Source organism: Mus musculus, chromosome 2, assembly GCF_000001635.26.
Source record: "Mus musculus strain C57BL/6J chromosome 2, GRCm38.p6 C57BL/6J".
Classification (NCBI taxonomy): Eukaryota; Metazoa; Chordata; class Mammalia; order Rodentia; family Muridae; genus Mus; species Mus musculus.
Genome location: NC_000068.7, coordinates 105,967,347 through 105,981,471, shown reverse-complemented (window position 1 = coordinate 105,981,471; position 14,125 = coordinate 105,967,347). Strand labels below are relative to the sequence as shown.

Below are 14,125 nucleotides of genomic sequence, written 5' to 3'. Positions count from 1 at the left end.
CGTTTCAGGCCCTGCTGCTCTGCACGTACCAGTTTCTATTTGTGTTAGTCACCTTCTGTAGGTAAATTGTCCATGAGACCAGTGATTCCATGAGCAAATGATCCAGAAAATGTTGCCTTTGCACGTTGTGACAGATCGTGTCACCGTGAAGCTGCAGCTACTGCAGTGGTCTAATTAACCTGGCAGTTGTCTCCTGTGCCCAGCTCTGTTGTCTCAAGGCCTTGGCAACTTCCTTTCCATCTTCTCATTATCTTCTTAACTAAAGCTCAGCTTTATGATTGTTTGTCTTGTGGGTTTTCTTTTCAAGCCTACTTCACTCAACTGTTCACCACCCTTACTTTTGATTGGCAGTATCATCCAGATAAACAAAGTGCAGATGTGCCAGCTGGAACCATGGAGGAGTGTATGCAGAAGTTTATTGAAATTGATCAGGCATGGAAAATTCTAGGGAATGAAGAAACCAAGAAAAAGTATGACCTGCAGCGGCATGGTAGGTACTTGTGGTGAAGAAACAGAGCCCCAATGGCAGCTCTTTAAAGCAGTATACAGGCTACGTCTGGGAGTATTTCCCAGCATTTGCATCCAGTTATTGCCACTGTTTTTTCTTGTTCTATCATTGTTTTTAATCATGCCCTATTCTTAGTAGGGATTATTGTGTATCTCTTAAGAACTTAACAAAACTGCTGAAGTGTAGCTTCTTGGAAGACATGAAAGGAGCTTTCTGTAAACTACTAAAATGTACAGTTTTATACCCCAAATTTTATTCATATGCCTAAAACTTCTTGTTATTCAACTTAGTTATATATGCATTACAATCTTAAGTGTGGTGTTTGGAAGACTATTTACCATAGCCATGGCCATCTACAGGAGGCTTTTACTAAGGTTAGGTCTTACAACATTCTGCCGGCTGCGCCCTTTGTTCTAAGGTAGGTTTCATGATTAGCTACTCTTGATGAAACTGCTGTCAATGGTGTCTTAGGAATGCACATTGCTTACATCATTTTAAAGGTCATTTCTTTTTGCCTTTTGAAAATAGCTCCTTAAAACAGTGACAAGCTGTTGGGAGAAAGAAGGAAAAATGTAGGTCAGGTTTATCACACATGAACTGTAGTTACACGAAGTGATAGGCTGTCTTTCAGCACTGGCCTTGGGACAGGACTCCCTCGGCCTTATATGTGGACTTTCAATAAGCACCCTACATGCTAATGGGGGGAACCAATAATCAGTTTCAGCCTGCGGGGAAAAAGACTCAGTTGCTTCTCCCCAGGAGCACCTCAGGCTCTGCACCAACTGAGCTAGAACTGCTGATAGAAGCTCCTGGTGGCGGCATGGTTATTGATTCCCCTCCCATGCCAACACCAGCACACTGTCCACCTCACCACATGAACTGTAAGGCTTCTGCCACGAAGATTATAAAAAGTTAATTGGGGAATCAAGCCTTTATTTCTAAATGTAACATTACAGAATATAGCCAGTATTTGTAGAAATCCATAGTATCTGAGGAAGCTGTTCTAGTAAAATACATATTTATTTTTTTGGTGGTATTTAATGTTTTTCATTTTTATTGAGACAAGGTTTTGTTTTTGCTTTTCTTGTAGCCTAGGCTGGTGTCCAGGAGCCCAGGCTGGCCTCTGACTTGCAGCAATTCTGCCTGCCAGTTGTAGCATTTGTTTGTAATGCTGTTTAGTTGTGTTACTAATCATATCTGGGCCTTCCTACTTTTTAAAAGGCCAGTGTATTGTTCGTCTTTGCTCTTTAATATTAGGACATGGTGAGTGTGCCTTTTTAAGAGATTTGCATTGATTTTTAGATGTGCCTTAAATATCTGCTCTTCTTTTTGGTGTATATATTTTTGTAATTAGATTGTATTTCTGGCAGAAAGAATGTAGACGTACCTTCATTTGAAGACAAATTCTATCCATAAGTCTATCCTTATAAACATGATATATTTCTGTGACTATATTGGAGCTAATGCATTTGAGTGTGTGGTACTGTTGAATGTGAGTGGGTCTAGCTTTATAAGGCCACAGAGTTCTATTGCAGATGAGAAGTTCTCTGACGGTGTTTCTTCACAGTTTTACTAATCATTATTAATGTGGGATACCAGTTTGCTTAAGAAGAATTAACACAAAACTGTACTCTAAGGAGTATAGGACGGGACTGGTGTTAGGGCACTGGCCTAGTCCCAGCACCCACATAGCAGCCCATAACCATCTACATCTCCATTCTCAGAGCAATCAAAGCCCTCTTCTGGCCTCTGTGGGCACCAGGCCTGTGTACAGACATTTATGCAAGCAAAATTTCATACACATAAAACAAAAAGCAAGTAGAGACATGATGTTCAGTGTCCACATTTTTGCCACTTCTAGCAAAGATCACAAGAGTGAAACTGGCTAGAAGTCCACTTTCCACAGGGTAAGAAGAGAGCAGAAGTCATAAAGTTACTTTCTTTTTCTGTAGCATTCAGTAGGGTAAACTGAAATTGGAAAGAACCAAGAAACTGGGTTTATAGTAAGTACAGTATTACATAAGGGGGATGTTTAAAAGATCATATAAGTACAAATGGTTAATAGGGCCTAACAAGCTGCTAGAACTACACATTTCTTTTGAACTTTGAATGTGCAGTTTTAAGTTTTCAATAAGTTAGCATCTGTAGCTTAAGGTATCATAATAAGGGATTTTTGTTGGTAATTGATGATATCACAACAGAAAAATTATGAATCAGTTAAATAAACTTGACATTATGTCAGTTTGCTTGGCCACTTCTTTAAATGGGTGAACTGATTTCTTCAAATTCAGTTGAGCAGTTCTAGGATAGAGATATAGCATTTAATGACACTTTCATATGCAATGTAAAGTATGTTCTTCACTAGAAGTTCTGAACGGGAGTGCTGTTTCCATTTTAAATGGCCACTGGCCTGATGATGAGAGCCCTCATATCTAAGTGTGATGTGCTATATTTAAACCTTTTATTCCAACCTGCTTTTCAAAACCTCTCATGATAAACCTGAATACTAATTTCTTCTTATTCATCAATAAGTGGCTTTTCAAAAGCAAATGAAATGAACTTGAATCTCTAACAGGACTTAGATTTGCTATAAGGAAACCTTTGAGGGTGCTAATTTGTTAAAGATCTGTGTAGGGTAGCAAGAGGGAGAATTGCTCAAACCAGGTCAGAGCACTCAGCTTTTCTGGGTCACCCCTGGGGACATGGAAATAGCTTTGTGATGCAGAACTCTTTGTGCATGTGGTGACAGTCAGTGTAAAACCTCCTTGCAGTGTTAAGTATATTTAGTGCCCACCTCCTATTGACTTGCAGTGTAAGTTTAGGCTGTACTTGCTTCATTGGTTGATGTTCGGTGCTTTTCCGTATCTTCCAGCTCAGAGAGGTACACTAGATATCAGAAGAGCCTCATCAGTATTGCCCATAGCCATAGATGTATCCAGAAAAGGACCCTTGGCATTCTTATTTCTTTGCTTCTTAAAGAAACAACTAGATGGATTATTTCTAATGAAAATGTGGTAGTAGGGCAGATAGCCTTAAGTAAAACATATTTTTTTTCTCTCTCCTTTCCTTCTTTTCTTGGCATTTTAGGATAGAGCTGGTCAGGCAAAGGAAAACAAGTCTAAGAGGAGGAGTAATATTGGGTTTCCAGAGATCATACATTTTGAAACCAATGTTAACTAGTGGAAATAACCAATTAGTTCCAGTTGGCATATTTACCATGTTGTTGGTGAAGATGCCTCTTAACGATGCTTGCAGCTTGGAAAGCATGTAGTTATCCAAGACCAGGCTTCGCATTTCAACCAGAGAGATACTTGGAGAACTCTTTCAAGATGTGTAAAATGTTCACATGAACAATGCTATCAAAAAGATTTTGGTGTCTTTGTAAATCTTGAATGGGAATTTTCTTATATATTAAAAACATTAAAATAACAGAAGTGTCTCATGAGGATAACAAGGAGCATGATTCAGTAGCTTTGTAATGTTTTATAGCACACATGTCAATGTCTCAGTGGGCCTACAGAATGGCACAGCTATGACCTATTTATCTGTTTACCTGGAGAGGAACACATCTACAAATGCAGTTGATCAGATCAACTAAAGCTGAAAATTAAGTGGACTGTGTTTGGAATCCCTGTAGATATCTTATATTAAAATTCATCTTGTTCCCAGTTAGTGTGGCTAATTGTGACTGTCATTCTACCAGTGCCCAAGTGTGTAGATGCCTAACCAGCCTGGCTGAGAGGGATTGGCTAGAACATACAGCTAAGATGCTGCTTTTTGATGGATATAGCAAGTTATTTCTGGTGTTTTATTATGCAATTCACTTTATTTATTAGGATAAATATTTGAACATGGAAGATAAGGAAATAAATCTTGTACCAATGAGGAAATGAATCTTTAAAACTCCACAAATATTCATGTATTAGATCACCAAATCTTAAGTGTAAAATTGGAATTCTTTCTGAAAAGAGCTTTTATGTTTTAAGACAGATTATAAGAAAGGGGAAAATGTATTTTTTAATGTAAATGATATAAATTTGAGTTGGTAATACTTGAGGCCAGTAGATAATTGTGTAAATTATGTCCTAAGGCTGACCCGTACAAGATACTTGAATTAGTCAGATTAGGAGTTAAGTTTGATTTTAGGAATTTCAAAATTGACTGTAAAAATTTGCTTCAGGTAAAAACTTGCAGATAAGCATCAAGAGATTTGTTTTTTGCTGACTGTTTCTGGGAAAATAAGTATGTGAAGTGATGCAGAAAATCCATCTAGACAGTTGAGACTGGTGTCTTAGGACAGATAGGAGAGCACAAGGACTCTCCAGGAGGGTCCCCTGCTCATCTGAGTTGTCACTATTTTTACCATGTAAAGTATTTTAAGATTATTTGTTATTGATTCTGAATAAAAGTTAACAAGTTTCAAATAATTAAAAACCTGTTGGCAAAAAAAAAAAAAAAAATGTTTGTAATTGTGGTGTGAGCGCACACACCATTGGAGGATCTGATTTAATAGAACTGATCAGTGGGTTTTAGGAAGTACTTATTTTCTACTTTAACCACTCTCAATTTCTCTGTGTTAACTTGACCCCATTGAAGTTGGTTGGTTCAAAACCAAGACCAATTGCCTTTATCATTGTTTCATTCTGTGCTTAGCCCTGTGCTGCTTGCTGGTTCTCTGCTTGGCTCTGCTTACCATCAGTGGGTCAGAAAGGTCAGCTCCCATTCTCCTTTGTGAGCTGGGTGTGGTGGCACACGCCTTTAATCCCAGCACTCGGGAGGCAGAGGCAGGTGGATTTCTGAGTTCGAGGCCAGCCTGGTCTACAAAGTGAGCTCCAGGACAGCCAGGGCTATACAGAGAAACCCTGTCTCGAAAAAACAAACAAACAAACAAAAAAAAACAAAAACAAAAAAGCCATTCTCCTTTGTGATCCTTTTTCCTGGATATTCATTTCATCCTCACAGCTCCTGTAGTTCGTCCTCACTGTAGCTCACCACCTCATCACCTCCACAGCTACTGGGCCTTTCCATTTTGTGATGCTCTCTGCTCCCACAGCCCCTGATCTACCCCCTTTCTTTGGGGGTGGAGGGCAGGAATTCCTTGGCCCATCCCTGTCACTTTCCCATTTCCATATACCATGTATAAATGTTTGATATTAATGCATCTGTTTTAATGGGACTGACAACTGTTATGAAACCAGATGAGGTAAGGAGTTGCTGCCCTCCTTCCTACACTGCAACTTGAAGCTTCCTCACTAACAGTGAACTAGGTTTTCGTCATTTTCTTATGCTCCAGTACACAGTTCAATGGGAAAAGTATGAGATAATAACGGTTAAAATAGTATTTATGCACACTGAAACTGTGGTAATTGCCTTTTAAATATTATTTCTATACCCTTGTGGGAAACATAGCATTATCTGTTTTCAGGGGAAGCCAAAAAGCTTCTTGTGATTAGCTAATTTCACCAAGGTCACACAGCTAGTGACTGATAGCAAGGGATTCAAAGCAGTTTTCTCTGAGTTTGAATCAAGGTTACCAGGCTTCCACGTTTTGCACAACTATCGAATGAATGGTCCACTATTTTTTAGTCTACATAGTCAGAGATAAGGCATTATGATGCTGTGAAAAAGAGAATGGGCATATATCTGTTCTATAGCAAAGCAGATGGGCTTCAGCTTTAGTGTTTCTTTTGGTACCCATCTTATCCTGCTTTCCCCTCCCCTCCCCTCCCCTCCCCTCCCCTCCCCTCCCCTCCCCTCCCTCCCTCCCTCCCTCCCTCCCTCCCTCCCTCCCCCACTTCACACTGGTCCTCATTTTATAGCCTGGGGTGTCCTTGTATTCCTGTCTTGTGTCTCAGCCTTCAGAATGCTGGGTCAACCCCAGACAAGATTCATTTGTTACCTTTCCTGAGTACCAGTTTTACCTGTAGTTTGTAAAAACTCCACAGTTCTTTTCTTCAGCGTGGAAAACATTCTAGTTGTGAGCATAATTTCATCAGGGAAAAGATTGTAGGCTTTTTAATTTAGTAAACAAATTTCAAATTAGATGTTGCCCAGTTCTCAGCCCCTAAGAACAGCAGTATGATGGCCAGAACTGAATACTTTCCACTTCTTCCTGTTTGGAAAATCTAATTTCTGTAGTGAAATGGTTTTTAAAATTAGATGATTCTTAAAATTAAATTGTCTAAAGATAGAAAAATTCTGAGCTAGACCTGGATGATAACACTAGCGTTTGCATTTAATTTATATGCATACAAGCCTTTAAAAACAAATATTTATTTTTATGCATTTGAAATTGCACAGCACTAACAGTAGTGGATTAATTGCTACATGAAAGCACTTGGGAGTGTGACTGCCCTTTGAATAAATGACATTGCCACAAGTGAACAGTATAGACAGGCCTGCAGATGGACTTGATCTCTAGGCCATTATTCAGCTGAATGAGACATTTAAACACCTCAGCAGTAGTAAACAGTTAAGTCCCCCGCTCCCCAGAGTCTCAGGTTGCTGCTGTTTTAAAATTTTACTTACTGATTTTTCTTTTTTTCTTCCTTTCATTTTTTTTCTTTTTAAAATTGTAGCTTTGGTTAGAAAGTTTACTGGGATTAGACATTATTTAGATATTAAAGGGTTGTTTTAGAAGTTTGATTATCATTAGGAAGAAGTTTTTAAAGACTGGAATTCTCATTGTCTTACAAGAAGTAGGGAATATTTATTGATTCCCAAATGGGGCTGAAGAAACTTTTCCTCTTTACAAGGCTGTCAATGACTCAGCAAGGGCCCTGGTGAGCTTGACTGAACCAAGCAGCTAATAGTTATTTAATGTTATTCGCCAGTGTGAAAGGATCGCTGTAGATTTTCCTTTTAATCTCTTTGAATTGCAGGCTCATAAACCTCTCTGATGAGCCCTGCCAGTGTTGTCTTAGATCCCACTGTTGAGACAATGGAGCCACAGAATTCTTTCACCTCTTGTTGTCAGACAAACCCAATAGAATACAAGGTCAGAAGGGCCTATACTTCTAAAGATTGAAAGATTCTTTTTCAAGTAAGCACATAAATTATTTGATTTTATCATTATATTCCTCAGGAACTTCGCTCTAACTATAATGCACTGCTTTTGATATATAAAAGTAAAACTGGAAGGTGGGGTGGGTTGGGGATCGTCTTGTCTCATTTGGCTAAGTTTGTCAGTATGACACAGGGTGTGAACAGACCATAATATTCCTTGATATCTTCAAAAGAGTTAAACCCATTTTCTAATAAGCAAATTGTGTAGTCACTGCACTCTAGATAGAGTGAGCATACCAAATGCTAGCAGTGTGTTCTTTACAATTGGATGTAGGTTACTTTGCTCTTTTTGGTTTTTGTTTCCTATTTTTGTTGTTTCATTTTGTTTTTTTTCCAAAAAGTTGTTGCCATTATGTAGAAAAACAGAATATTGAATTTTAAAATCTTGATCTCTAAATCAAGTTAGTTTCTTTTCTTAGTAGTAGTATTTTATTTCCATAGGAGAACATTGAAGTGGGATTTGCAGTTCTAGATCTGCCTAATAATATGTTTCACCGCAGTGAGCAAAAAGTGTATGTGTGTGTGTGTGTGTGTGTTACTAAAACAAACTCATCTGTTTTGAAGATGCCATGCCGAATCAATGCAGAATTATCAACCCCCCTTACTCTCAGAGCCCCTGCAACTTTAGTGCATAGGGAAGAATTAAGATGTTTAATTATAACCACGTGGTGGACAAGCAGAGATCATTGTTTTAAAAGAAAGAAAGGAAGGAAAATACCCTGATTTGTTTGTTCTCCTTCCTTGTAATTGTAGTGGGGCTGGGTGGTTGGGTGGAATTTGCTGTTGCCCCATCTTTGGACACCTGCCTCTCAACAAAGGAGCATGGTTGCCCCCCACTGACCACATTTAGATTCACCTTTTACTTCCTGTACTGGGTCTGCTCATTATACAGTTCTCCAGGGATCCAATTTTCCCCTGAGTTAATCACCCCAGAAGTTGTTAGATTATTTTCTTTTCAAAGGACAATAACTTTTCTTAAAAAAAAAAAAAACAAAAAAACAAAAACTTATTTCTAGCATTTAAAACAGCACTGCTGAAGTCGCAATAAAACTGCCTTTAAAACTTTCTTGAGGTGAAACATGAGTAGATACAGAAATCTGTGTGTCACTTGATAAGAGTTTTCACCATAAGCACAACAATTAACCAGAAAGCCCCTTCTAATTCTAAGAGACTTCTAATTCTAAGCCCCTGAGACTCCTTGCCCCTCAACAGCATAGGGAAGGTTTTCTGGCATGTTTCATACCCATATTTATGTCAGATACTGAATTTTAAAGCCAGACTCATGGATCTTTGTGCACATAGTATTAAATAAAATCTCCATTTATCCGTAGCCATTTAACTCCAATATATTCCTTTCAACTCGGATCTTTGGCAAAGAAGTAATCATTTTTGTGTCTCTCTTCTCTTTCACCATGAGATAGGCTATGCTAATCTTCTAACCAAGAATAGGTGCTACTCTGAAGGCCCTGTGTGTAGGGATAAAGACTAAGAGAAAATAATGACATGTGGGAGGAATAATAGAGTAGCACACAAATAGTAACTAGATCAGAATAATGGTTGCTTCCTAGTGGAAAAGCAGAACAGTAGGAAGTTGAATGGCTTGGCAGTTACATTTGCAAGACACTTCTCATTTATTATTTATTTTTAAATATAGTGGCATCATGTGTGTTTATAATTGTTTATCCTTTTAATACAGTTAGTCTTTTCTAAGTATCCCAGATAGGTCAGGCTTAGAAAGCTGATTCCCCCAATCTGCTTTGCTTCAGTTGTGTGCCAAGTATAGAGAAATTTATCCTAGTAACCTGGTTGCAAATTGATAATACTGTTTGTTCTCCAAGTGGGTCTTTTCACTGTGAATTATTCTCTTTAGATAGTATTTTTTTAATTCTATTAAAGTTGACTCTTCTGAATAAGAGATTAAACCATAAAAATCTATTGTTTTTTTCTCCCTGAGACTCAGATTGAAATTAAAAAAAAAAAAAAGGGTGGGGGGAGAGCCATGTGCAGGACTAAAGGTACACACCTTTAATCCCAGCACTCTGGAGGCAGAGGTAGGTGGTTCTCTGTGAGTTTAGGCCTGCCTGGTCTATATATAGTGAGTCCAGGACAGCCAGGGCTTCCCAGTAAGACTCTGTCTCAATGGCAAGAAAGAAGGAAAAAAATGGGAAGAAAAACTGGTGGTGGTAGTAGGGGAGGGGGGAGAAGCCAGAACAGGTAGGTAATTATATTATACTTTGTATAGAATGTGGAAAATACTTTGTTTTGTTTAGGAACTACTGAGCATACTATTAAATTATACATAAGCTCTTCAGTGGCCGTAGATAGATGGAAAGGCTACCTGGACCACAAGAGAAAGTCTGTGTCTGGGTTTTAGGGACAGTTTAATAGACTGTTGGTACCCAGTAAATATGATGTAGTATAATATTTGACAAACCTTAATAGATATGGTAGGTTCAAAATATTTTATAATCTTTTCACCTATTTTTAAATTGTGTAACTCACCAATAAATTCTGAGCAGGTAGTTATTAAATATAATTAAGTTGCAGGCATGCACACAACAGAACAAAGGGACTTGTTCTTAGCAAGTGAACAGGAGGCTAGTGAGACAGCTAAAGAAAATTTCACTGGAGTTGGGGGAGGTTGCTGAATTTTAGTAATGTGTTCCCCCCCCCCCAGCATTATCTTCTAAAAGAACAATACACACATACAGGAATTATACATTGCCCTTGAAAACAGAATGGAGGCCACCTATAGTTGTTTTCTTTGCTCAAAGTCTATAGGTTTTAAGTGAGACTACATGCTTGCACTAACCAGACCATACTTGTGGGATTCACAGCTTCCTTAGGCCCTTTATCTGTATAGGAACACTTTGGCCCAGATAATAACAAAAGATGCATAGCACACAGTTGTGCTGTGGGACTGCCAAAGTAGTAATGTCCTCCTCCCTTTAGATTCTTACTATTCTCCTACATTCAGATGACCAACAGCCCCCTATGTTTTTGTAGAGCTTTGCTCCATACAGCACTTTAGGCATGATCTCATTTGACTTGAAGAATACCCATTAGTCTGTTTGAACTGCCATAACAAAACACTACAGACCAGGGTAGCTAAGCAGAGTTTATTTCTCATGGTCCTGGAGGCTGAGAAGCTAAAGGTGTTGGCCAGTTGTTTTCCCCACAAGGGCTATTCTGGCTTGCTGATGTTCTTTGTATAGACTTTTCTCTCTATTTAAGTGGACATGGGATATGACCTCTCTGCCTTGTACTAATGTCAAAAGCACTAAGTTACTTTGAGAATGGTTCATTATACGGGCTTGAATGGCTGCACAAGAGATACATTATCAGTATTTCTATCAAAACCATCTCACTTTATATTTTACAGAAGATGAGCTAAGAAATGTGGGGCCAGTAGATGCACAGGTGCGCCTTGAAGAGATGTCCTGGAACCAAGGTTAGATTTGATCTAATTTTGTCTATCCACACTGAAAACATATATTAGGAGGCTTTTTTTAATTGGATATTTTCTATTTACATTTCAAATGTTTTCCTCTTTCTGGGTCTCCTCTTCAGAAACCCCCTATCCCATTGCCCCTCCCCCTGCCTCTATGAGGGTGCTCCCCCACCCACCCACTTCTGCGCCCCTGGCCCTCACATTCCCCTACACTGGGGCATTGACCCTTTGCAGGACCAAGGGCCTCTCCTCCCATTAATGCCCAACAAGGCCATCCTCTGCCACATATGCGGCTGGAGCCATGGGTCCCTCCATGTGTATTTGGTTGGTAGTCCAGTCCCCAGGAGCTCTGGGGGATCTGGCTAGTAGACACTGTTGCTCCCCAATGTTGCATGGGACCCATTGGCTTAATTAATCTCCAGTACTGCTAAAAGGAGAAAGGGGAGGATTCAAACACAGAACATATTTGATGCTCGTTTAAGGTAGGCTGTAAAGATAGAAATTATCGTTATCCTCCCAAGAACAGCACTATACACAGTCTGGATTCTGATAGGAGCATTAAAAACTAATGTAGGTTTTAAACTAATTTTAGAAAAAGCAGGCCTAGAATAAATAAATTTTTTAAAAAGGGGGAAAATCAATCTTAGTGTAGTACAAAAGGTCTATCAAGTGGGCAGGTTATATTGTTGGGATTCTTTCAGGATCATTTTCACAATGGCCATGGGTGGTAAAGGTACAAAATAGGAGATGTTGTAAACATACATGTGAGAGACATGGCCTAGTAGTGCATTTTATTATGCTGAAAACACATTTCTGGAAACACTGGGACACTGAAGACTAAGCTTTTTCCAGACAATAGCTTTAGGATTTTTATTGATTTTTTAAAGTAGAAATTTCTTGTTTCTCAGTTGTGTCATATGATGTTTTTCTGGAATCTGTCTTATGAGAAGATGTTTTTGCTGAAGCAGACATGTGGGAGGATGTTTTACTAAGAACAGACACATGGTATTTTTCTAGAGGCAGTCTAGAAAAAGGGCATGTGATGTTTTGCTAGAATGGGTGTTTGAGAGAACACATGATGTTTAAAAATATAAATATAGCCCAACGGACAGTAGATGATGCTAGATGGTATTGGTATGCTTTGCCATTCTTTATTCGTCATCGTGGGGCTTTGCTGATGCTGGTCTTCACTGACAACTAAAGATTTTGTTGGTATGCTTACCATTCTTTGTTGGTTAACATTTGTCTTCACTCATAAGAGAGAAATGCACCAAAAAACTTCAGGTGGTGTTTTGGTGTTTTTGCACTTCCTCAGATTCAGGCAAATTGGTAGAGCCTTGGGGTTTCTTCTGGATCAACCTGCCATTGTTAATTTATAAATGCTGTTTTTGAGTCCTGCTGTTACTGATTCATAAATGATGTTTGCTAGTGGATCGGATGCCATTGCTGATTCATATGAACTTAAGTGCTTATATCCTCCCAATGCAGATTAGATTCACTCCAAAGAAATAGTTCTAAACAAGTCCACATCCTCCTTTGCTCTATTAACCTTTCCTTTCCATTACTTTGGTGGGTGGTGAGATAAAAGGGACATTAAAACATTTAAAACCCTTATTAAAAATAGGTTTAAAAAAATCTAAACCTACAAATTTTCATATATTGTGCCTAAATTTGTTTAAATAAAAATACTGCTTTAGGACCTCAGTGAAGATAAGAAGAAATTTCAACCAGATGTGAAGATGAAAACCCATGGCAAAACTCCAAGGTGACCCATTTGTGGAGTATGTCACCTCAGATTATCTCATTGTTTACTGAGGTAGTTTTAAAAGGCATATTTGCTGTGGGGCCTTAAGAAACCTAGTGGCTAATGTATATAATAAGATAAAAATACATTCCAAAGGAAAGGAAGAAAGGAAGGAAGGGGAGAGGGGAAAAGGAATTGAAAAGAAATGAAAATGAAAAGAAAAAGAGTCCAATGACAAAGCCAGGCATGGTGGCTCTTTATTTTTTTGAAACAGGGTCTCACTATGCAGCTTTGGCAGTCCTGGAACTCACTATGTAGGCCAGTCCTGCCTCAGTCACCAATGCCTTTGCCACCCAAGTGATGGTATTAAAGGTTTGGGTCATCAGGCAAGGCACAATGGCTTCTATTTTCAGTTTGAAATCCCAATACTTGGGAGGCTAAGGTAAGAATATTGCCAGAACAATAATAGCTATTTAGTAAGACCCTATTTCAAACAAAAATTAAAAAAAAAAAAAAAAGAAGAAGAAGAGGAGAAGGAGGAGGAAAAAGGGAAACAGTGAAAGAAGGATGCAAGAGTGAGACAAGATGGCTGAGAGATAGACCCCAGGGACCTACATGGTGGACAGAGAACCAACCAACCAATTACACTTCTGTCTTTTGACCTTTACACACATGCTACTGCATATGGGAACATACAGTAATAACATAAATATATAAATATCAACCTTCATTTTTAGATAATGTAACTAATCACTTTGAAAACATGTTTTCACTAGTTTTATATATATGTTACCTTAAACAGAGGGGATATTTGCAGTTTTAAATTCAAAAGAAATTTTTTTGTTATGGAGAAACCTACATTGTGATAAAAAATAAAAAGCAAGAAGAGATTTATGTTTTCATTATTGATAAGGCAACACATAAAGTTGGCTTGACTGCCCATTTTTCTAAGACTGCATTTTATACAGAGCAAACACAAGGCAGTTGACTCTCACATCAGCCTCTTGCTTCCTCCCTCCTGCACAGTGATCCTTAAATGTAGCTAACTTTGAGACTCAGCTGAAGCCACTTCAGGATCCTGTACCTACTGAGATGTCATTTGTCTCTAAGCTTGAGTTCAGTAAAACAGATTATAACCTGGTGAGTTCCAAGAACTACACTTAGCAGAGGGAGAATAACTAGAACAGCAGTGGGATATGTGACTTTGTTTCAAAGGACAGTAGCAGCTAAGCCTCCAGTTTCCACCATCATTAGCAACTTTAATGTGCTGCTTAGAAGAATATAAAAATTTCAGAATTCTTAAGAAAACGGAAAATTATAAGTAAATTATATAGATTACTCTGAGCCCAATCCCCAT

The 14,125-nt window shown here is 38.5% G+C and overlaps 1 protein-coding gene across 2 annotated transcripts in view; it reads left to right on the top strand.

Annotated features, from left to right (window-relative positions):
- Dnajc24 (DnaJ heat shock protein family (Hsp40) member C24) overlaps positions 1-14,125 on the top strand; it is a 36,842-nt gene that overhangs the window by 22,078 nt on the left and 639 nt on the right. Inside the window, exons 3-4 of one of the 2 annotated variants that reach the window (NM_026992.3) lie at positions 352-490; positions 10,956-11,024. In NM_026992.3, coding sequence (NP_081268.1) covers positions 352-490; positions 10,956-11,024 — 208 coding nt within the window. The remainder of the gene's footprint in view (positions 1-351; positions 491-10,955; positions 11,025-14,125) is intronic. The other variant, NR_033993.1, reaches the window with a different exon arrangement.